The sequence below is a fragment of the Dreissena polymorpha genome, chromosome 16 (genome assembly GCF_020536995.1).
Source record: "Dreissena polymorpha isolate Duluth1 chromosome 16, UMN_Dpol_1.0, whole genome shotgun sequence".
Taxonomy (NCBI): domain Eukaryota; kingdom Metazoa; phylum Mollusca; class Bivalvia; order Myida; family Dreissenidae; genus Dreissena; species Dreissena polymorpha.
Genome location: NC_068370.1, coordinates 19,200,515 through 19,225,580, shown reverse-complemented (window position 1 = coordinate 19,225,580; position 25,066 = coordinate 19,200,515). Strand labels below are relative to the sequence as shown.

Genomic DNA, 25,066 nt, shown 5'->3' with positions numbered 1-25,066 from the left:
AAATTGTTGTATAACCGTTAGATAAACAACAAACAATAAACTTGCTAATCACCTGCGGGCGGTAGCACGCCTTAGCAAAAATAATCAGGCGGTTTGATTTTCGCTTTTCCGGTCTTGCTTACTCAATAAATTGGGCGACTTGATCTTCCCTTTTCTGGGCTCTTAGGGCGAAATCACGGGCGTTAGAGCAAAATTATGGCTCTAGTCGCCCATAGGGTAGTCTCTGAACGTTATTTTGCGCATTTTAAGGGGCTGAAAAAAATCAACTTTGCAATCGTTGGTAGTTGGAATTGGGAATTTTTTTTGGTCATTTGGGAAAAAAACAACCAGATTTGCATTGGGAATGGGGCCGATATTTGGACCCGTGGCATAGGGCGGAAAAGGCCTGGTATCAATCTTTTATTTTATGTTCTATGTAATGTAGAAAGAATGTGTGATTTCAGACCAAATTCAATGAAGCATTGAGTCGAGTGTGTAGAGAGAAGGATAAAGTCATAGAGGAAATGAGACTGAATGAGCATAATCTTGTGGAAAAGATCAACCAAACTAAAGGTAAGTTTCTGCTGTAAAAAAAAATAAATAATAAAACTAATAAAAAAAACAGTTGAGGTCAGGGGGTGAAACAGATGTTTCCATCATACTTTAGACTTATTAGTCCTCCACCCATTTAACTGGAGGGGATTATAGGTTGACCCCTGGTCAATCCATGGGTCAGTTTTGTCCATCCTTATGTCAATTTAATCTGGAATCTGCAACAACAAAAAATGTACCATTAGCTAGGTTTATGAAACTGTGCTTGTTGATAGAGGGCAGTATGGGTAATATGCAAGTTATTTTAATGTCATAAATACCTTACATGCTAGTGTTAGCTATTTCCTCCTAAGATGGGTTAATTATACGGAATTTTCTGGAGCCGACATCTACATTGCCCGAGATTTAGTCTGATCCGGAACACATAATGTCATGTGGCTTAACTAAACCGGTTTCACCCAGAATCATTCTTCTTCCAAAAAGCGTGACATAAACAACGCCATTTTGATATTCTCAGAAAATCGATTAGTTCGCCATGTACACACTGGGTTTTGTTCAGAGAAGTTAAATTATTTATCTGCAAATTATTACCCGTGTTATTTTCATTGTATTGTTTACCCTTTTGTGTAATATGCCCCCAAAACAAGGTTCTTGTGGTCACATGAAGGGAGAGTGGGATACACACCCTTCTTGCCTTTCATGTGCCAGCTGCATGCCAAATTGCAAATGCTAATTCTGCAGAGCATGGTCAGATTTGATCTGGCATAAGGCTAGGAACTGTAGGACGTTTTAAGGGGCAAGCATGGAAACAGATCATCTAGATCTTGCTCCTGTGGCTCTTTGGCGTCTGGTCGGTGTAGGGAAAGTCTGGCTTGCCGCGACTTTTCTCCACCTGTCCTCGACCACTGTGGCACCCGCCATCGGTCGGCCTTTGACTGGTCCGGTCACTGGTCAGTTTATAACTGGCCTGGTCACCGGTCAGCCTATGACTGGTCCGGTCACCGGTCATACTGTGGCCGGTCCGGTCACCGGTCATCCAGTGTCTGGCACTACCACCGGTCTTTCCGATTTGCCTGACCATATCACTGGTCATGCAACCCCATCCTTGAGGCAGAGAGGCGCTGCATGTGAGTCACGCTCTGTTCAACCGGATTACATCTTCCTGCTAGACGTTGACAGGACGTTGTCAGCACTTCACACCCGTAGACGCTGTCGTGTTCCTACCCTTCGCCACAGACGCGGATGTATTTCATCAGATTTTTCCAGCCATTCCTCCTCCTCGGACTCGTCGTCGAAGGACTCATCGTCTGCTTTGACGAGCCCTCATCACTACCGGAGTGGACATTGGGCACGATTCTTTCGAAAGCGATCACGCCAACACTCCGGGAGACACTACTCCAGGAGACCTCATTCCCAGCATCGCCGAACAGTGTCACGGCATCACAGGGAGAAGGGTCGTCGCCCCTCCTCACGTAGGCACTCTTGGACCCCCAGGTCCCCTTGGCGGTCCCCCTCTGGTTCCTTGACAGAATCTCAGGACTCCCTTCCATGTGTGTCGGTCTCCAAATTGGCCTCCACACACGTTTCAGCCGCTTCTATAGCCACTGGGACTATTTTTTTTACGAGCACAAGTTCTTTTAACTCTCAGGTTCCTGGGTCAGGGATTCACCTGGCCACTACGGCTACTTTTTCAGCCCCACGGGTGTCTTCTATGTTGCTTAGACCTATACCCCCGGCTGCTACCCCATGGAATCCAAATACATGATGGATTCAGCAGTCTTTAGGACACTTTGTTCCCTTCACTACTGATCCTCCTTCTGTCTCCGCCGGCTACATGAGGACCAGTGGTCTTGTAGACGGTTCGGCTGAAGCGGGCTCAGAGGCTAATGTTGAGGCCAACATTACTATTTGGCCTCTATTCATCAAATCTATGAACTTATGTTTGAGACCATAGATGATGACCCCCCGACCTTCACTGTCGGCTACAGGCTCTGCAGTCACTGTCACAGAACGGGTGGCCCGCAGATAGGAGCCGGACAGGATTAGCAAGGCGACGTCTTCCGGAGAGACCTCATCATCTCCTCACTGCCTCAAAATTTCCTGTTGGAACCAGGCGTGAACTCGTTCAGAACTGCTTCTTTCACAGCAGATTCCCTTTTGGAGGCAGGATATCGGCGGCAATCACGGCTGATCGGGAAGACCAGATCCATGCTTCTTTAGCGAGAAACAACTCTGGCCAGCGCCAATGGGCTTTCAAGCGTCCGATGCCAGAAGTACCAGTCAGAGCCATACTTCTGCACTTGGCAAATTGATGGCTCCAAATAACTTCGGACGCGTGGGTTTATTCCCTTGTTACAAAAGGCCTCACTTTTCAATTCGAAAAAAGGCCTCCACTTTCCCGCGTGCCCATAGATCTGGTATCTCTGCATCCACAAATTCCAGATTCCATTCTCGGACTCTTGGAAAAACATGTGGTAGAAAGGGTTCACGACCCTTATTTTCCAGGATTTTGCTGTCGCCTTTTCCTGGTTCAAAGGTAAAGCAGCTCCTAGAGGCTGGTCATAGACTTAAGTGTTCAACACTTTTCTAGTCAAACCGACTTTCAAGATGGAGACTCCTGCCTTCATACGAAACTCCATCAATCCCATGCACTGGTGAGTGTCCTTGGACCTGGAAGATGCATTCTTCCATTTTCCTATAAATCCCAACTACAGGAAGTACCTGCGCTTCACCTTTCGAGGCCAGGTCTACCAGTTTCGGGCCATGCCCTTTGGGTTGGCTACAGCCCCACAAGTTTTTACCAAACTCATGGCTGCAGGCCGCGCACAGCTCCGGATACACTTCTTCAGTATTTTGACGACTGTCTCTTACACCAGCTTGATGGTCAACTGCTTCTGCTGAACCCAGATTTCTCATGGACAGAACTCCTCTCGTTAGGGCTCCTCCTCAATGCAGACAAATCAGACCTCATTCCTTCTCAGGATTTCACCTTCGTGAGAATGTATTTTTTTACCCACATCAATCAAGTCAGGGTCTCACGTCAACGTGTATCAGACCTCCTGCGGGTTAAATGGGTTCTGTCCCAATCACACATCACAGCTCAAGAATTCCTCTTGCTCAACAGTATCCTGAGCTTTGTAGCTTTGTGCAGCTGAGACGTCTCTTCCTACGTCCTCTTCATTACTATCTCTCAGCTTGTTGGAAATGGTCTCCCGACAATCTGCTTACACAGATTCCCATCCTTCCGTCCTTAGTCTCCCAACTTCAGTGGTGGCTAGACGAGGTGACTCTTTGCAGGAGTACTGCTTCGTCCCCCGCAACCTTCCTTACATCTCATAACGGATGCAAGCAAGGAAGGTTGGGGCGCTCACTTGGAACCACTCGGCCTGATAATCTCAGGATTGTGGTCTCCTCAAGAGTCTCACTTGCACATTAACAATCTCGAAATTCGAGCAGTCTTTCTAGCTGTATCTCATTTCCAATCACAACTTTAGGACTTCTGTGTGATGGTATCAACAGACAACAAATCAGTTGTGGCTTACATCCAGGCACAGGGGGAAACACACTCACTACCTGTATCTGGAAACCAGGAAGTTACTAGTTCTTTGCAAGAGCCTCAACATCTCTCTCTCAGCCAAACACATACCAGGTCATCTTTACGCCCTGGTGGACAGTTTGAATTGCAACACCAGTTACTTCCGTCCTAGTGGACACTTCATCAGGAAGTGGCCAACCAGATTTTTCTCATGTTTGGTTATCCACTGGTCAACCTGTTTGCGACCAGAGATAACCACAGACTTCCTTTGTACGTGATTCCAGTTTACGATCCACCAGCGTGGCCGGTAGACGCACTTTTGTTCGCTTGGGACCAACTGGACGCTTACGCCTATCCCCCACCCATTCTAATTCCCCAAATCTTGGAGAAAATCAGGGTGGTGGCCCAGGAGATCCTGGTTCATCGACCTCAGTCTCCTGTGCGACCGTCCCAGGAAACTTCCTCACAGGTCAGATCTCCTATCTCAGAGAGGCAGACTTCATACGGATCCAGACATGTTCCACCTACACGTCTGGCCGTTATCTGGCAATTCCTGCAGAAGAAACGTTTTTCTGTTAGGGCTTCAACCCTCGTTGCCTCTGCAAGGAGAAAGTCCACCAGAACAGTCTAACTTTCTCTTAGCTCCATCAAAAGGATACAGATCTATGCTTTTGCATACCTTGGCTTTTCGTAAGTCATCACAAGTCTGTGCTGACCCAGCCATGTCGGAACTTATCCGAGCCATGGAACTTCAACACCCTTTTTTTATAAAACTTTATTATTTTTAAAGATTGTTTATGAAACCTAGTGTGAACATATGGGGTCACATGGTGAATATGCAAATTGTTACAGTTTTCGTATTTTACCAAATTTGTTGTTGCTATGGTTTGAAAAATAATTGACACCTAAAATATGTATTCTTTGATAAATAAAAATCACGTAAGGTTTAAGAAACTTATGGAGATCCTGTTCATAATCATACAACATTAAATAGTAAGGACTGCTGTTCTGCCTGGGACGAATCTCTTGTTTTGTCTGGATTATCCTAATTTTCCCCTACCGGCTTCACCAAATGGGACTTATGGTTTGCGCTCTGTGCGTTTGTCTGTGAGTCTGTCACACTTTTCTGGAATCGCGATAACTTTAAAAGTTCTTCATATTTTTTCATGAAATGTGATACATGGATAGATGGCAATATGGACATTATGCACATCATTTCATTTTGTTCCTATGTCAAAAATTCTGCTTGCTATGGCAACAAATAAAAAAAATCTGACAATGGTGGAGCCGGTAGGGGACATATATTGCTTGGCAATAGTCTTGTTCTGTCTGGTTCTTTGTTTCCATTCACGATCTTAACAGACCTTGAAGAAACTTTAATTTTAGTGAGTTTTTGCCTTTTGATTATAGATAATAGCATATTTTCTTAGGAATTCTTTGTTTACGGTTGAGATATCATGAAGTAATGATTTAAATTTGATGAAACTATATAGCGGGTGGTTTTGCCTCAATGATTTTCTCAAAGACTTATTGCCTTTTGTCACAAATAGGACATCTTAAATGCCTTTTTGTTCTCTGTACAAATCCGCTGTTTTCTATGACATATTAAGACGGTTTCCCTTCGTCTTGTCAGGTCAACTTGGTACATTGATTTTTCAGGGAGATACATGGACATTTAGTGCATTATTCAGATCCTTAATTTCAGTGATATGTACAAGTTACTGTGTCATCTGGATAACTATATTCAGCAAAATATATTAAAGAAATTAATGTATACAAAGTAGAGTATATACTTAGTTATGGATATTTAAAAAATAATATTGGATTATATAGCTTTCTTTACTAAAATAAATTATCTTCATGATTTAAGTACTTAGTTTCAGTTTCTTTTATTACCAACAGTCTTTCTATGCTTTCAGCGATTTCTTGTGATCAACATATATGTGTATAAGCATTTTTGACCAGCCTTCTGTATTGTCCATTATTATTACATATACATGTAGATAATCAGACTGATATACTTGTGTATATTTGGTCTCAAATACATAAGACCAGATCAGAATTCCTATTGCAAAGTGTGAACTCTGTGTTGCTTTTTAGTGGCTGTAAAGACCAGACTTGTGAATGAGGTCATTAATTAATATACATATCATAGTGACGTTATGATTGCATGTAAATATCTGCAAAGTTCTATATAATTTATGTTAATGTTTGCATTTCATATATAATTTTTTGCTTTGATGTCTTTTAATTGTATTTTTCACAATAAAAAGGTATATTATGCATAAGTTTGGTTGGTGGTCTTGGCTCCTGAGGTGCGGGGTTTCCTTCAGATACTCCAGCTCCCCCCCGCTACAGGACCACACCAAAATTGAAAATTACTCGGTAACTACTAAATAGCTGAAAATTGCAGCTAGAATTCAAAATTTGTCCAACGTTCAAGTCTAGTAAGTTAATTAGGTAGGGTTGCTGGGACACACATTGGGTCCATACATTATGCAGCCTAAGGTGCAAAAGTACCTCATAAACTTCAAAATGCACACACATAGAATATTTTATACTTTTTAGCTCACCTGTCACGAAGTGACATGGTGAGCTTATGTGACCGTGTGATGTCCCGCGTCCGTATGTGCGTGCGTGTCCGTCAACGATTTGTTTGTGTAGACAGTAGAGGTCACAGTTTTCATCCAATCTTTATGAAATTTGGTCAGAATGTTTATCTTGATAAAATCTGGGTTGGGATTGTATTTGGGTCATCTGGGGTCAAAAACTAGGTCACTAGGTCAAAAACTAGGTCTAATAATAGAAAAACCTTGTGTAGACAATAGAGGTCGCAGTTTTCATCCAATCTTTATGAAATTGATCAGAATGTTTATTTTGATGAAATCTGGGTTGGGATTGTATTTGGGTCATCTGGGGTCAAAAACTAGGTCACTAGGTCAAAAACTAGGTCAAATAATAGAAAAACATTGTGTAGACAGTAGAGGTCACAGTTTTCATCCAATCTTTATGAAATTTGGTCAGAAGGTTTATCTTGATGAATTCTGGGTTGGGATTGTATTTGGATCATCTGGGGTAAAAAACTAGGTCACTAGGTCAAATAATAGAATAACCGTCATTAATTTGTTTGTGTAGACAGTAGAGGTCACAGTTTTCATCCAATCTTTATGAAATTTGGTCAGAATGTTTATCTTGATGAAATCTGGGTTGGATTGTATTTGGGTCATCTGGAGTCAAAAACTAGGTAACTAGGTCAAAAACTAGGTCACTAGGTCAAAAACTAGGTCACTAGGTCAAATAATAGAAAAACTTTGTATAGACAATAGGGGTCATAGTTTTCATCCAATCTTTATGAAATTTGGTCAGAATGTTTATCTTGATGAAATCTGGGTTGGGATTGTATTTGGGTCATCTGGGGTCAAAAACTAGGTCACTAGGTCAAAAAATATAAAAATCTTGTGTAGACAATAGAGGTCACAGTTTTCATCCAATCTTCATAAAATTTGACCAGAATGTTTATCTTGATGAAATCTGGGTTGGGATTGTATTTGGGTCACTTGGGGTCAAAAACTAGGTCACGAGGTCAAATAATAGAAAAAACCTTGTGTAGAGAATAGAGGTCACAGTTTTCATCCAATCTTTATGAAATTTGGTCAGAATGTTTATCTTGATGAAATCTGGGTTGGGATTGTATTTGGTTAGTCAGGTGAGCGATTCAGGGCCATCATGGCCCTCTTGTTTGGATTTTGATAGTTTTATTACACTTGTTAATTTATCAAATTTGACTCCACTGGCTGTGCGAGCTCATAAAACACAAGGTCACCCAATCCACATTGTTCAATACATCCCTTTTAACACAACAGTCATGTAATATACCCTATGTATCATATATCCATTTGTTATGTTTATTGTACAGAAGATATGCAGACACTTCTTGAAGAAAAATGTAAGGCTGAGGATGTGAAGGAAAGGGCTTTGTCACTTCTGAAAGAAAAGGAGCGCGAGTTTGGGTCCCGGCAATGGCAGCTGGAAAACCAGCTACATCTCTGCCAGCAAGAGCTGCATTCATTTAAGGAGCAAGTTTTCAGCATGGCTGGACACTCAGACAATACATTGAGCTCACCATCAGTTGTCAATATAAGGTTTGTCTATGAATAAATTGTCTGCTGTACATGTTTCCAACATGTGTTCTTAAGCTATGTCTCCATTATCCAAGTGCTCTTAATAAGGATTGAGGATATGAGTAACTGTGCTCTTCAAAAATGAGTACTTAAAAAAAAAAAAGAAATATAAGTTGCACACAAATATTATGATATGATAGAAAGGCACATATGATAAGCAACTGTGAGGTATGTTACTTTCATACACTGATCTGTTCTGTATACTTTGATTTTTAAATAGGATATTAAATAGCTAGTAAGAGCTAATTATACCCCCACAAAAGAAGTTAAGGTGGGGGTTATAGAGGAGTGAGCTTGTCTGTCGGTCGGTCGGTAGGTCAGTCCGTATTAAGTGTCCGCTCTCTATTTAAAGTTGTTTCCATCCGATCTTCACCAAACTTGGTCAGATGTTGTATCTAGATGATGACTAGGTCAAGTTTGAATATGGGTCATGATGGGTCAAAAACTAGGTCAAAGGGTCACTTAGTGCGTTTAAAACATTGAGCATGGTGTCCGCTCTCTAATTCAAGTAGTTTTCATCAGAGCTTCACCAAACTTGGTCAAAAGTTGTATCTAGATGATGTGTAGGTCAAGTTCAAACATGGGCCATGCCGGGTCAAAAACTAGGTCACGGGGGCACTTAGTGCGTTTTAAACATTGAGCATGGTGTCTGCTGTTTTTTGTGAAGACAACATGCACAAAATTCTGTGTCAATGTGGGGGTATTCAGTGCAACCCATAACCCATAAAATATTGTATTTGTGACTGATTTTCTTAAAAAATAAAATGTTAGGAGACGGGTACTTATAAGTGTAAAATATTCTGCAATAACAAAACTGCAGCGGTTTGATACTTGGTCTGTATCATTGTATAGATTTCCTCTTCGTTGTTTGTTCAAATCATGTGACTGGGATCAAAACTGAATAAGCCCCTGGGGTCACATGATTTATAATGACTTGTAAGATTAATAACTTTAAAATCATATTCTTTGAAACTTTAAGGGTTAGTAGTTAGTTAGTAGTTAATATTTGGTGTGCATCATTTTATAGTGGTCCTCTGCTGAGTTTGTTCAATTATACCCCTGTGGTCAGCATTGGCCCCTCACTAGCTGGAGTGTCATGTTGCATTTTATTTGTTTCTAAAAGAATTATTGTTCTTACCCTTTCGCAAAACACATTTTGTCTGTGTCATACAGAGTAAAAAACCTAGATAAAAATCACAGATATTGCACAAACATCACGAAACCTACACATAACAGGTTAGTATGTACATGTTTTAGTTTAGGGACATAAGGCCTTTATCTGTAGGGAAATTGACTTTCAGAGTTACTTAAAACATCTTCATCTCCAAGCTTGTTTTGTCTAATACATGTCATGGTAGGGCATATAACTGCAACATAACTCATAACTTTTTGATCTTATTGATTTTGTTGTTGATTTTGTTTCCAACAAAAACAAACTAATATCAACGCTCTACATCTTTTGTAAACTATATTTTTTTAATGAAATAGTATAGTTCGTACATGAATTATAAGAAAAGAAGTAAGCTCGTTTAACTTAAGTTTTTAGCTCAATCTGACATGTTATTGTTTTTTGTCTGTATTGGGATTTCAACATTATTTTACCTCTTATAAAACACCTCTATTGATCATATTTCTTGCCCAAACTTAAATAATCTTGGTAAGAACGCTTTTCTTAATCATATCTTTACCAAAATTGGAACTGGGTCATATTGGGTCATCAAGATCACTAGGTCAATTTGAAAGAAAACTTAGTTTTACAATAAAGGTCACTCATGAAACTTTATAAAAGTATTTGTTCCATTTATATCTGGGCCAAGTTCAAAACTGGGTCATGTGGGGTCAAAAATCTTGTTACTAGTTCACCTTTACATCAATGTTATTTGCAAATTTCTATAACATAAACTCAAGTGAGCGGCCAATAGACCTATTCTTCATTGAAATATACAATTACATGACAGTACTAAAAAAAAGATTTAAATTAAAATCTGGAGTCGACCATTTGTTATGCTTTGTCAATAAATACATGTTGATGATATTAAATCATTTCAGTGACCCGGAACTGCCAAATTTACAACAGAGAATTCAGGATTTGGAGCAGGTAAATTGATAAAATGATTAGCTCACCCGAGTACAAGCACACTGTGCCCTATCAACCCATGCAAAAGACATTGGACCTTGGACATTTCCGATAAAATGTTGTGAGGCCCACTACCATTGGTGGTCTTTGAGTCTTACAAAAAATTATATATGTAAACTATGTTTTTGTTAAAAATTTAAACAAAACTTTGAATCTGTTATAAGTATTGACTTTTTTTAAATTTGATAGATGGTTTTACAATAAAAAAGAATAGTTTATTACCAATCAGTCAAGCCAAATGGATATCTGTGCTGGTGACGCAACAAACTCTAAGTGCTTTTGTAAGAACCATTAAAATCCTGCATTGATTTAAATGACATAAGTGAAATACAACAGTTTTTTTATTCGTTCAAATAAAGTGTCCTGGTTTCAATCCTTTTTATGTTTGTAAAGCTACGATACTTCCCATTTTCCTTGACCTTGACAACATTTGATGCCAAAGTTTCACTGAGTACTATAGGGTTTAATGTTTCTGTTTAAAAATACTTGTTATTTATAAGAATACAAAAAACTTTCTTTTATTTAAATTGATATTATTACATAATTATGTTTTTAAAGAAATAAACTGAATAAAAAGTATTATCTCTGGTTTTTGCGAAAGAAAAACAAGGTCCAATAAAAACTGGTGAGGTCCTGCAAATTTCAAAAGTTACATTTTAACGTGAACAATCTTTTCCCAGAAACCCCAGTCTTCTATTTAGTATATATTTGGATAATGGTACTCTACGAAAGTGTGTGTAGGTGGCTTACTTGAAGACCTAGTGTGTGTTGTTAGCTCATCTATTTTTTGAAAAAAAATTATGAGCTATTGTCATCACCTTGGCGTCGGCGTTGGCGTCCGGTTAAGTTTTGCGTTTAGGTCCACTTTTCTCAGAAAGTATCAATGCTATTGCATTCAAACTTGGTACACTTACTAACTATCATGAGAGGACTGGGCAGGCAAAGTTAGATAACTCTGGCGTGCATTTTGACAGAATTATGTGCCCTTTTTATACTTAGAAAATTGAAAATTTTGGTTAAGTTTTGCGTTTAGGTCCACTTTTCTCAGAAAGTATCAATGCTATTGCATTCAAACTTGGTACACTTACTTACTATCATGAGAGGACTGGGCAGGCAAAGTTAGATAACTCTGGCATGCATTTTGACAGAATTATGTGCCCTTTTTATACTTAGAAAATTGAAAATTTTGGTTAAGTTTTGCGTTTAGGTCCACTTTTCTCAGAAAGTATCAATGCTATTGCATTCAAACTTGGTACACTTACTTACTATCATGAGAGGACTGGGCAGGAAAAGTTAGATAACTCTGGCGTGCATTTTGACAGAATTATGTGCCCTTTTTATACTTAGAAAATTGAAAATTTTGGTTAAGTTTTGCGTTTAGGTCCACTTTTCTCAGAAAGTATCAATGCTATTGCATTCAAACTTGGTACACTTACTAACTATCATGAGGGGACTGGGCAGGCAAAGTTAGATAACTCTGGCGTGCATTTTGACAGAATTATGTGCCCTTTTTATACTTAGAAAATTGAAAATTTTGGTTAAGTTTTGCGTTTAGGTCCACTTTTCTCAGAAAGTATCAATGCTATTGCATTCAAACTTGGTACACTTACTTACTATCATGAGAGGACTGGGCAGGCAAAGTTAGATAACTCTGGCGTGCATTTTGACAGAATTATGTGCCCTTTTTATACTTAGAAAATTGAAAATTTGTTTAAGTTTTGTGTTTAGGTCCACTTTATTCCTACAGTATCAAAGCTATTGCTTTCATACTTGCAACACTTATTAACTATCATAAGGGGACTGTGCAGGCAAAGGTATGTTACTCTGACTGGCATTTGGGCGGAATTATGGGCCCTTTATACTTAGAAAATTGAAAATTTGGTTAAGTTTTGTGTTTTGGTCCACTTTACCCCTAAAGTATCATAGATATTGCTTTCATACTTGGAACACTCGCAAACTATCATAAGGGTACAGTAAAAGGACAAGTTGCATAACTCTGGTTGTCATTTTTACGGAATTATGGCCCTTTTTTGACTTAGTAACTTTGAATATATGGTTAAATTTTGTGTTTCGATCCACTTTACTTCTTAAGTATCAAGGCTATTGCTTTCAAACTTCAAATACTTTCATGCTATCATGAGGTTACTGTACCTGGCAAGTTGAATTTTACCTTGACCTTTAAATGACCTTGACTCTCTACGTCAAATTATTAAATTCTGCTAAAATTGCCATAACTTCTTTATTTATGATTAGATTTGATTGATACTTTGACAAAACTACTCTTACCTGACATACCACAATAGACTCCACCCAAACCATCCCCCGTGTCCTCCCCCCCCCGAATCCCCCCCCCCCCCCCCCCCCCCCTAAATTTTTTTTCTTCTTTTTTTTTGATCATCTCACAAATGACCACCACACCCTCACATTTTTCCCCATCCCCACCCCACCCCCCCCCCCCAATATTTTTTTTTAACGGTTAAAAAACACAAATATTTTTTTAAATATTTTATGTTTGAAATACAGTCCAACCATCGCACCCAAGAATCCCCCCCCCATCCCCCGTCCCCCCACCCGAATCCCCCCCTAATTTTTTTATTTTTTTTAAGATCATCTCACAAATGACCACCACACCCTCACCCTCACACTATACCCACCCCACCCCCCCACCCAATTTTTTTTTTAAACAGTTAAAACAAACACACATATTTATTTTTATTATTTTATGTTTGAAATACCGTCCAACCATCGCACCCAAGAATCCCCATCCCTCCCCCCCCCGAATTTTTTTTTTTTTGCATTTTTGTTCGCATTTTTGGAAAATAATGTAATAAATGTCCACACTATACACCCCTCTTCACTCCACCCCTCCCTCTTTTGTGATTGAAAATGAGAGTCCCTTCAACTTTAAAAAGAGAATAGATGAGCGGTCTGCACCTGCAAGGCGGTGCTCTTGTATTTATGCCCAGTTGGGTCAAAGTCATTGTCACTGTAACTAAAAATAGAAAACATTGAATAGGAGGTTTCTGCTGGTAAAAGTTTTATTGTTCGATCTTCATGAAACTTCGTCAGAAGATTTGTCCCAATGATATCTTGGACGAGTTTGAAAATGGTTCAGGTTGGTTGAAAAACATGGCCGCCACGGGGGTTGGGGCATTTTTCCTTATATGGCTTTAGTAAAAACTTGTTAACACTCTATTAAGTCACATTTATTGTCATTTATTGTCCAATCATCATGAACATTGGACAGAACATGTTTTTTAATAATATCTTGGATGAGTTCTAAAATAGTTCATGTCTGTCGAAAAACATGGCCTACAGGGGCGGGAAGTTATCCTTATATGGCTATAGTGAAACCTTGTTAGCACTCTAAAGTTACATTTATAGGTCACTCTTCATTAAACTTGGTTAGAGCATTTGTTCTAATGATATCTTGGGCTTCAAAAAACAGGTCAGTTTGTTTGTATCTCAGGTGAGCGACTTTGGCCCTCTAGTCTTATAGTAAATAAACAGTTTCCACTCAATAACTTCAGCAAGGAAGGAAATAAAAAATTGATATTTGTCAGTTCAAAGTTCACATGAAGAAGTAGCTTTTGCACAGTGTGGGCAATCTCATATCACTGTTATTAAAAAATAGAAAAACAGCAAAATCATAGTTTTTGGTCAATTACTTCAGTTTGCATGACCAATATTGATGAAACTAAGCATATAGCAAGCTTGCATGAAGCACCAGTATGGGTTTTATTTTGGGTGTTTCTGTGGAAGGTCTAGGTCTCTTATCCTATGGTGAAGTTTACAGGTTACGGGGTACAGTAAACATCACCTTTTCTAAAATAACAAATGTTTTCCAAATCATATCTCAAGAGTGGATGGATAGTATTTGCTGCTCCTTTGTGTATGTGGCTTGAATATATACCAATTGATTCCACCTTGTACCAGTTGTGTCGATTACAAGGTCCCTTTTTCTTAAAATAGAAAAGCTGTTTCCTCTCAATAGCATGAGTTGACTAATTGAGTTGTTTTGGCGTTGTCCCTCCGTCCGTCTTTCCGTCCGGCCGGCACTTTTGTGTCCAGAGCCATATCTTGGAAGTGCTTTGGCGGATTTCATTGAAACTTGGTATGAGTTATATATATGGATAAGAGGATGACGTACGCCAAATGGCATTGTACACCATCTGTTAATAACGGAGTTATGGCTCTTTGTGTCTTCAAAAAATGCTTTTTTGTGTCCGAAGCAATATCTTGGAATTGCTTTGGCGGATTTCGTTGAAACTTGTTATGAGTGTATAATGGATAAGAGGATGATGCACGCCAAATGGCATTGTACGCCAGTGAATAATAACAGAGTTATGGCCCTTTGTATCTTGAAAATACTTTTTTTGTGCGGAGTCATATCTTGGAAGTGCTTTGACGGATTTCATTAAAAATTTGGTAGGAGTATATATATGGATAAGAGGATGATGCACGTTGGTGTTGTCCATCCGTCCAGACAACTTTTTGTGTCCAAAGGTAGATTGGCGGGGGATATCAATTCAACGAATTTGCTTGTTTCTTGTGTTTTCTTCTGAAATTGTGTGTTGGTAACTTGCTTGCAGTCATAGCTTGGGATTGCACATTTATTTGAATTTAAGTAATAACTTCAACAAATCTGGTCTCTAGGCTTGCCATGTTTCTTGTTCTTATACTCCCGGTAGGGTGGCATATAGCATTTCAACTGTCTGTCCGTCCGTCCGAAAACTTAACATTGGCCATAACTTTTGCAATATTGAAGATTGCATCTTGATATTTGGCATGCATGTGTATTTCATGGAGCAGCACATTTTGAGTGCTGAAAGGTCAAGGTCAGCCTGCAAGGTCAAAGGTAAAAAAAAAAAATTAAGGGAAGTACCAAGCTATAAAGGGAGATAATTTCTATTTATCATTTGGCAGGTACAGATCATTTTTACAAGGGAAGTAATATTTTTTAAAGGGATATGATAAAAAAAATAATTAAAAAATCAAAGCGGCGCTAAAGGGGGCATTGTGTTTCTGACAAACACATCTCTTGTTGTATCAATTTTCTACATAGTGGTGTCTGGGGGTTTTCTTTTTTTTGTGGCAGGTTTTAGTTTTTTCAAAGATCACTGTCTTTTTATACGCCCTTTTTGAAAAAGTTTTAAGATCACCCATGGCGGGTGGGCGGCGGCAGGTGGCGTCCACAGCAGTGTCCGCTCTCTAATTCAAATCGTTTTCATCCAATCTTCACCAAACTTGGTCAGAAATTGTATCTAGACAATATCTAGGTCAAGTTCGAAATCGGGTCATGCCAAGTCAAAAACTAAGTTACGGGGGTCACTTGGTGCATTTTAAGGATTTAGCATGGTGTCCGCTCTCTAATTAAAATAGATTTCATCGGATCTTTACCAAACTTGGTCAGAAGTTGTATCTTGACAATATCTAGTTCAAGTACGAATATGGGTCATGCCCGGTCAAAAACTAGGTCACAGGGTCACTTAGTGCATTTCAAGGATTTAGCATGTTGTTCGCTCTCTAATTAAAGTAGTGTTCATCCGATCTTCACCATATTTGGTCAGAATTTGTTTCTAAATTATATCTAGGTCAAGTTTAAATATGGGTCATGCTGGGTCAAAAACTAGGTCACGAGGTCACTTAGTGCATTTCAAGCATTTAGCATGGTGTCCGCTATTTAATTGAAGTAGTTTTTATCTGATTTTATACATTTCACACTTTCGTGTAATCTTTTCTCTCCCTAGAAACATAGAATTAAGAATATTATTATGTTAATTTTAACAATAAAACCACAGATCACAAAGTCTAAAGACTCCAACAAACCCATTGCAGTATATACTGAACAGTGGGTCCAGTAATGATGATGCCACATACAACAGTATGTGTGTTTTCACCATCTTTACTTATAAAAATTGGGCTATTCTTTCTCTCTCTCCTTCTTAAAAAAACCCAAAACAAACAATAACATACAATAACAACATCATATTAATAATAATAATTAATAAGAAGTACAGTAACATAACATAAACATAGTAATTTATAACTATTAAACAAGTCCAAGTTCTTTTGGATTTATTCATCCTTTTTCTTTCATTTTTATATCTCCTACATAGAAAATATTACTGTTTACTTTTTGTAAAGTGCAATGCTACGATCGTCCACCGTGGGAAAATTCTATTTTTAAACGGATTGACCTACTAGTGATTCTTAATAAGAAATTTCGGCCAATCAGCGCCATCGTTTTAAAAGTCTATCAACAAATGAAGACGCAGCTTTTTAACAGCCTTAGGCTCAGCCAGTGTAAAGCTAATTTTTAAACTACTAGATTTTTATGTCCCCCACTATAGTAGTGGGGGACATATTGTTTTTGCCCTGTCTGTTGGTCTGTCTGTTGGTCTGTTGGTCTGTCTGTTTGCGCCAACTTTAACATTTTGCAATAACTTTTGCTATATTGAAGATAGCAACTTCATATTTGGCATGCATGTGTATCTCATGAAGCTGCACATTTTGAGTGGTGAAAGGTCAAGGTCATGGTCATCCTTCAAGGTCAGAGGTCAAATATATGTGGCCAAAATCGCTCATTTTATGAATACTTTTGCAATATTGAAGATAGCAACTTGATATTTGGCATGCATGTGTATCTTATGGAGCTGCACATTTTGAGTGGTGAAAGGTCAAGGTCAAGGTCATCCTTCAAGGTCAATTATATGTGGCCAAAATCGCTCATTTTATGAATACTTTTGCAATATTGAAGATAGCAACTTGATATTTGGAATGCATGTGCATCTCATGGAGCTGCTCATTTTGAGTGGTTGAAGGTCAAGGTCAAGGTCATCCTTCAAGGTCAGAGGTCAAATATATGTGGCCCATATGGCTTATTTTATGAATACTTTTGCAATATTGAAGATAGCAACTTGATATTTGGCATGCATGTGTATCTCATGGAGCTGCACATTTTGATTGGTGAAAGGTAAAGGTCATCCTTCACAAGGTCAAGGTCATCCTACAATGTCAAACATCATATAGGGGGACATTGTGTTTCACAAACACATCTTGTTTATTAAAGCACCGCACCAACACTGCAAAGTTTTATATTTGTATCAATGGTACAGCCCAGTAAAATCGGGCTGTCCATTTTATGGCCATTTTCAACCTTTTAAATGCAGAGTTTTAATGTTAAGCAGTGTGCTTGGGCAATGGTTTTTAACCGAAGTCCCGAGGGTAAACAATCCCATTAGTCCGGCAGTCTGATTTTCATCAAATTTGGCCTCAAGTTGTGTCTAAATTATATCTAGATCAAGTTCAAATATGGGTCACGCAGGGTCAAAAACTAGGTCACAAGGTCACTTAGTGCATTTCAAGCATTTAGCATGGTGTCCGCTCTCTAATTGAAGTAGTTTTCATCCGATCTTCACCAAATTGGGTCAGAAGTTGTGTCTAGATGATATCTAGGTCAAGTTCAAATATGTGCTGCTTAATTTTTAAAAATATATCATTTTGCCACTCAAATGTTTAAGTTATCAAGCTGTCCAAAACCTTCAAACTGGCGTATCTTGTGACAGTTTGGCACTCTTGTTTTCCTTGGCTTTCTTGTGGAATAAGTTCATGAATGAGGATCAGTTGGAGGCAAGTGTTTGGTCTTGCTAATTTATTATAAACATTTGTGTTGTTTTTTGTTTCTTTAGGATGTCAAGTATAAAGAAGAAGAAATAAGTAAAATGCAGCAAAAAGTGGTAAGTGAAATAGTTTTAGCTCAACCACTCCTGCTATGCTACCTGCCAGTTTGTTGGCACCTTCATCTGTGTAATGCTGTGGTTAAATACACAATCACATGGCCCTTTTTTGGATCTGGGCCTGGAAAAACAAGACTTTAGCAGCCAGTTTAGCTCACAGCTGTTGGTTTTATGGATCAAGCTATGTATATGACTTAATTGTTAGAGCTTTAATATATGTGTTCATTGTAAACAAATTTGTTTGCTTAAATAGTTTCATATGTTTGATTATGAAATTTGTTTTTAAATTAATTGTATTTGGGTCTGAAGGTAACAGTCTTTTACCTAAAGCCATTTAATATTTGAGCAACCGGGCCCTTATTGTCTAAGATTTACACAATTTTGTTGAAACATCTTAAAGCATGTACTCACATACCAGTATGAGTTTTATTATTGAAAAAATATTGGGCATATATTGTCTAACAATACAAGCATTATCATTAAGAAAAATGTTGGAACTGTACATTGTCTAACAATACAAGCATTATCATTAAGAAAAATGTTGGAACTGTACATTGTCAAACAATACAAGCATTATCATTAAGAAAAATGTTGGAACTGTACATTGTCTAACAATACAAGCATTATCATTAAGAAAAATGTTGGAACTGTACATTGTCTAACAATACAAGCATTATCATTAAGAAAAATGTTGGAACTGTACATTGTCTAATAATACAAGCATTATCATTAAGAAAAATGTTGGAACTGTACATTGTCTAACAATACAAGCATTATCATTAAGAAAAATGTTGGAACTGTACATTGTCTAACAATACAAGCATTATCATTAAGAAAAATGTTGGAACTGTACATTGTCTAACAATACAAGCATTATCATTAAGAAAAATGTTGGAACTGTACATTGTCTAACAATACAAGTATTATCATTAAGAAAAATGTTGGAACTGTACATTGTCTAACAATACAAGCATTATCATTAAGAAAAATGTTGGAACTGTACATTGTCTAACAATACAAGCATTATCATTAAGAAAAATGTTGGAACTGTACATTGTCTAACAATACAAGCATTATCATTAAGAAAAATGTTGGAACTGTACATTGTCTAACAATACAAGCATTACCATTAAGAAAAATGTTGGAACTGTACATTGTCTAACAATACAAGCATTATCATTAAGAAAAATGTTGGAACTGTACATTGTCTAACAATACAAGCATTATCATTAAGCAAAAATGTTGGAACTGTACATTGTCTAACAATACAGGCATTATCATTAAGAAAAATGTTGGAACTGTACATTGTCTAACAATACAAGCTTATCGAGCTTAGTTAAACTTTCCATTAAAGTTGCTCAGAACAGGTGTCTCAATTTTATATTGAATGTGATCAACATAGAATGATGAAGGGTCAATAACTAGGTCACCGGTTCAAACTGCAGATTATACTTGTATATATCCGGGTTTTGTAAATTCCTAGAAAAATTATTCAAAATAAAGTTTGCCTTGAAAAGTAATTTTTAACAATCAGGGATGCTAAAAAATGCTTGTTTTCAACTTAAGTCTAGATAAATGGTAGAAAGAATGTGCTTGAATTTGGGTCCAAAAATGCTTGAAAATGAAATAATCACTTTAAAAAGTAAGGCGAAGTCTGCTGATTTTATAAATTAAAAAACTTCCGAAAGCGTTGTTGTTTTATGGCCCAGTCAGGCCACTCAAGCCCAGAGCTACTAGAATACTTTGTATTATATTACCAGAGGTTTAAATAAGCTTGTGCTATCTGTCAAAAAAATGTTCGGGTATGTCATTAGGCAAGCCAAAGGGACAAACACAATTAAATCAAGTATGCATCATGTGTGGGTAAACAGTTAACAACGTTGAATGTGTAAAATTCTGTTTGCTTAAATGTAATTGAAAGAATAAATAATTCTGATGATTTAAATACAGACAAATGCAGATTATACCAAAAAATGGTTTTTTTACATGAATAGTTTATTGCATTCAATATAATTAATGTCTGTTGTTTATTGGTTGTGTTAATTGCATATAAACAGTGCCCTGTGGGAACACATCTTGTTCATAATTTGCACATGTTTAATATGAATTCCTCTATCACATAATTCACTTTAAACATGTCTACTTCCAAACAATGGCAAACTTTTATGTTGATGATATTCTTAAATACATAAATTGTCAATGTTTGCATGAATTTAATTTTGAAAAATGGATTAAGTGATTATACTGGATTGAAATAAATTGATAGAGTTGGGAAATAAGGTATGGATTGATTAATCAACATAAGTTTTACTCTTTGCCTTTGACCTTGAATAATAAATTACAACAAAATATGTGCATTACAGAATCTTAGTCAAACCTTTCTACAGATAAAATATAGGAAAACTTGATGAAGACTGAAATTTTTGTTTTCAGATGGAGCTATCAATGAGTGTCAGTACTCGATCATTGGTTCAAGAAAAAGTCTCAATTACCAGGTGTGTACAAACATCACAGAAGTTCACTGATGCAATTTTTGTCCAGACAAACATTTACTGCGCCTTATATATAGCCAAAATAAAAAATTCTATAGTCAAAATAATTTTTATTCCCCCTAAGGAGGGCATATAGTGATCGCACTGTCCGTCTGTCTTTCCGTCCCACTTTGCGTTTAGGTTTAAAAAAATGTTCATAACTTCTATGTCACTTCAGATGTAACCTTCATATTTGGTATGCATGTGTATATGGACAAGGCCTTTCCATACGCACCCAAATTTTGACCCCTGTGACCTTGAACTTAGGGTCCACGATGAGGTTTCGAAATCTGCGTTTAGGTTTTGAAAAAATGCTCATAACTTGTATCAAAGCGTTTTTCAGGGGCATATGTCATCCCATGGAAACATCTCTTGTTTTTAAATGAAGTCAGAATTTCATAAATGTGCAATTGATACCCATTACCGGTAATGTGTTTTGCTGTCAACTATTGAACCCCAGAATGCACATCAATTATTAAGAAAAACGATTCAACATATTATGCATTTAAAACATTGTATGCAGACCTTTGTTCTGACCTATTGACATGCTGTGATTAGAAAATGCTGTTTCTGCATTTGCCATAATTATCATTTAATTCCTCAAACTCGGGGACTTATTCTCCAATACTCAAGTCATACTTATATAAATCCCATAACTTTTACCCATGTTTTAAGTACTTCTTCGATACTCTTATAAATCTTTAATAGAAAAGGAATCTTCATCTTGCAAATACTGAGGTTTGAACTTTGGGCAATCATGACTGACTTGTTTTATTTTTTTAGTTGAACAAAAGTAAGAAAATTTACCTACTATTCTTACTTAGTAGTTGCAAAATCCTGATTTGTTATTGAATTTGAAAAATTGAGCCTTGCTTTTGCCCTACTTTTTAGCTCACCCTAGCACAATGTGCACATGGTGAGATTTTGTGGTCTTCTTTTGTCATTTGTCATGGGGCATCAACATTTGCCTTGTTAGCACACTTAGAAAGCATTTTTCCTTATATACCGTAATTACTCTATGTTTTCGGACACTTGAAAATAATAATTTTTGTTCGTGTCCGAAAACTTAGATACGAAAAATATTCACAAAATACAGGTGTCCGCAAACTTAGAGTCGAAAATTGAAGTATCCGAAAATAGCGTCAATTGTATCAACGACTACCAGTAATAGCACGTGCTTGTAAAATACAATGCCATATAGTATAAATAACAGTTATATATGTTTGCACTGAATTTTAAATAATTGTAAATGCTTAATTTATTTGAAAGAAAGTTACTACAAGGTTGTACTTAAATGACCAACGAGTTCAAAGTTGAGCATGTGATGTGTCGATACTCGCTAGTATGAACCTGTAATTAACGCAATAAAAAAGCAAACTATTAATTCTTTGTTTGTTCATTTCCGATAGTTGTTGTCTAACACCTTCCATTGTTCGTAAAACTTGCAATAGGGTGCTTCACACTTTGAAGCGTTTAGTATTTGTCACAGTTATTTTACTGAGAAGGGGTAGTACCATTGCGGTAGATAATTGAACTGTTAATTGGCACTACCCCTGGTAATTGTCATAACGCTTATGCTATCGGGCAAAACCATTGTTTAATACCGGTTTGCAAGGTTATTTACCCAATATTGCAAATGTAATGGTCCGTTGCCCTCAGTCATGCACCTGCCATGTTTCATGATGTTAATCTGGTTGTAAAACCCCATGATCAAAGTGTCATTAGATATCGAAAACAGGACCGGAATTTGGTAAAATAGTGCTGTAAAATATACTGTCCGAAAACTTAAAGACATTAATTATGGACGAAAACTCATGTGTCCGAAAATAAAGAGTCACGAAAAATAATTATTTTTGCTAAAAAAAGGGGTGTCTGAAAACTTAGAGTGTCCGAAAACATAGAGTAATTACGGTATAGCTATAGTAAAAGCTTGTTTACACTCTACAGGAAACATTTATTGTCCAATCTTCATGAAACTTTGTCAGAACATTTTTCACAATGATATCTTGGACTAGTTTGAAAGAAAATGGTTTCAGTTTGTTGAAAATCATGGCTGCTAGGGGTTGGGGAATTTTTCCTTATGTGGCTTTAGTAAAACCTTGTTTACTGTCTAGAGGCCGCATTTATTGTCCAATCGTCTTGAATTGTGGTAAGAATATTTGCCTCAATGATATCTTGGATGAGTGCGAAATTGGTTCCAGTTGGTAAGGTTGAACAACATTGCCACCAGGGGGTGGGTCATTTTTCCTTATATAGTCTTAGTAAAACCTTGTTAATACTCTATAAATCACATTAATTGTCCATTCTTCATGAAACTTGGTCAAAACATGTGTTCTTATGATATCTTGGATGAGTTCGAAAATGGTTCTGGTTTGTTGAAAAACATGGTCGCAAGGGGGCGGGGCATTTTTCCTTATATGGCTTAATAAAACCTTGTTAACACTTATTTATAGTACAGTCTTTATTGAACTTGGTCAGAACATTCTTTGTAATGATAATGGGTCCTGTCTGTTGAAAAGCATGGTCGCCAGGGTGCGGGGCATTTTTATGTTCCCCACCCACTATAGTGGGGGACATATTGTTTTTGCCCTGTCTGTTGTGTTTGTTTGCCCCAACTTTAACATTTGCCATAATTTTTGCAATATTGAAGATAGCAACTTCATATTTGGCATGCATGTGTATCTTATGGAGCTGCACATTTTGAGTGGTAAATAGTCAAGGTCAAGGTCATCCTTCATAGTCAAAGGCAAATATATGGGTCAAAATTGCTCATTTAATGTACACTTGCAATATTGAAGATGGCAACTTGATATTTAGCATGCATGTGTATCTCATGGAGCTGCACATTTTGAGTGTTGAAAGGTCAAGGTCATCCTTCAAGGTCAAAGGTCTACTATATGGGGACATAGTGTTTCAAAAACACATCGCTTGTTCCTTATATGGCTATAATAATACCTTATTTACCCTGGTTAAGTCACATTTAAAGTTCAACCTTCAAGAATCTTGGTTAGGACATTAATTTTGTTCTAATGATTTCTTGGGTTGCATAGAGAACAGGTCAGTTTTCTACCTTACTGAGCTTAAGAAGTTCAGCTGCATTGCTTCAAAAATCGAGTGTGCATTGTTCAAGTCTTTTAGGGCAAAAGGATTAAGTTATACAGTAGACTCTGCCAATACCGGACTCTCTGAATACCGGAACTCTCCCGATTCCGGACGGTCGGACCAGTCCCGTATTTTCTCCTTCTATTCCTTTGTTAAAAAATGTTGAATAAACCGAACTCTTTGGAAACCGGAAACCGGACGGGTATCTCCGTAAATTTGGTCATTTTCAACGTTAAATACATAGAGTATACCGGACGGTCTAAATTTTCAAGATGCCCGAGGCGTGAAAATAACAATACCTAGTCAGCACAGCGAGTGCGGTGTCACACATTTTGCTCTCGCAATTATCGATAATCGGATTAAACATACCATAAAGGTGTCAAGTCGTTACCGCGCTATGGGAGTCCGATTAAGTAATGTAAAACAAACTGTGAATGTCTATAATAGACGTGCGGTAACACCAAAAACTGATTGACTCGATCGTTTTATTAATTATTTATTATCGCCTATGATAAACAATTTAATTAAAAAATTAATGCATGCCGTTGCGACGATCACTTTCTTGTGATCTTTTCGGGTATTTTTTAAAGATCTTATAGCCATGTTTTTAACCCTGAAATGATTGTTTGTTGGTTTGTCAGATAAACTGTTAGAAATATGACTGTTAAATATCCATCCATCTGTATGCAAATTCATTCATTTCCGTTTACTAATTTCGAACGAAACTTAAATGTCGCAGCCTCTAGCTAAATGCAGACGCGTAGAGCTTACGTTAGAGGATAAGATAAAGCTCATGACGGAATCAACTGCTCAACCAAAACCAAAGAGTGATCTTGGACTTTTTCGTGAAATCGTAAACTTCAAGAATTAGTAGGTTTTGAGATAATGAATATATTAAAAAAATAATTATGACGGTGTTTTTTGCTTGTGTGTATGTTTTATGAAATGTGGTACATGTATGTATTGAATAATAAATCGTGTATCTAAAACCATCTTATTTGTGTCGTCACTCGCCTATATGACAAATGCCACGTACGTACATGTATAAAGCACCACGCTCACTTTGGGATTAATCAAAACAAGTCGGTATGGAAAGTACCTGCGTACGGTTATCACATGGTACATGTAAATGTATATGGTTTGTTTTATTTTTATGTGATTCTGTACAAAATGCATAACATGTATATTTCGGCAATATGCATACTCTTGGTAGACCGGAACTCTCTGAAAACCGGACGATCAGGCCGGTCCCGAGACCGTCCGGTTTACAGAGTGTACTGTAGTAAATAAATCATTAAACGTTTCAGTCA

General features: G+C 37.4%; 1 protein-coding gene across 4 annotated transcripts in view; it reads left to right on the top strand.

Moving 5' to 3' along the window:
* The window catches only part of LOC127862909 (RB1-inducible coiled-coil protein 1-like), a 115,462-nt gene that overhangs the window by 83,031 nt on the left and 7,365 nt on the right, over positions 1-25,066 (top strand). For all 4 annotated transcript variants that reach the window (XM_052402181.1, XM_052402182.1, XM_052402183.1 and 1 more), the window contains 5 exons: positions 444-552; positions 7,983-8,208; positions 10,297-10,345; positions 18,076-18,123; positions 20,557-20,618. In XM_052402181.1, coding sequence (XP_052258141.1) covers positions 444-552; positions 7,983-8,208; positions 10,297-10,345; positions 18,076-18,123; positions 20,557-20,618 — 494 coding nt within the window. The remainder of the gene's footprint in view (positions 1-443; positions 553-7,982; positions 8,209-10,296; positions 10,346-18,075; positions 18,124-20,556; positions 20,619-25,066) is intronic.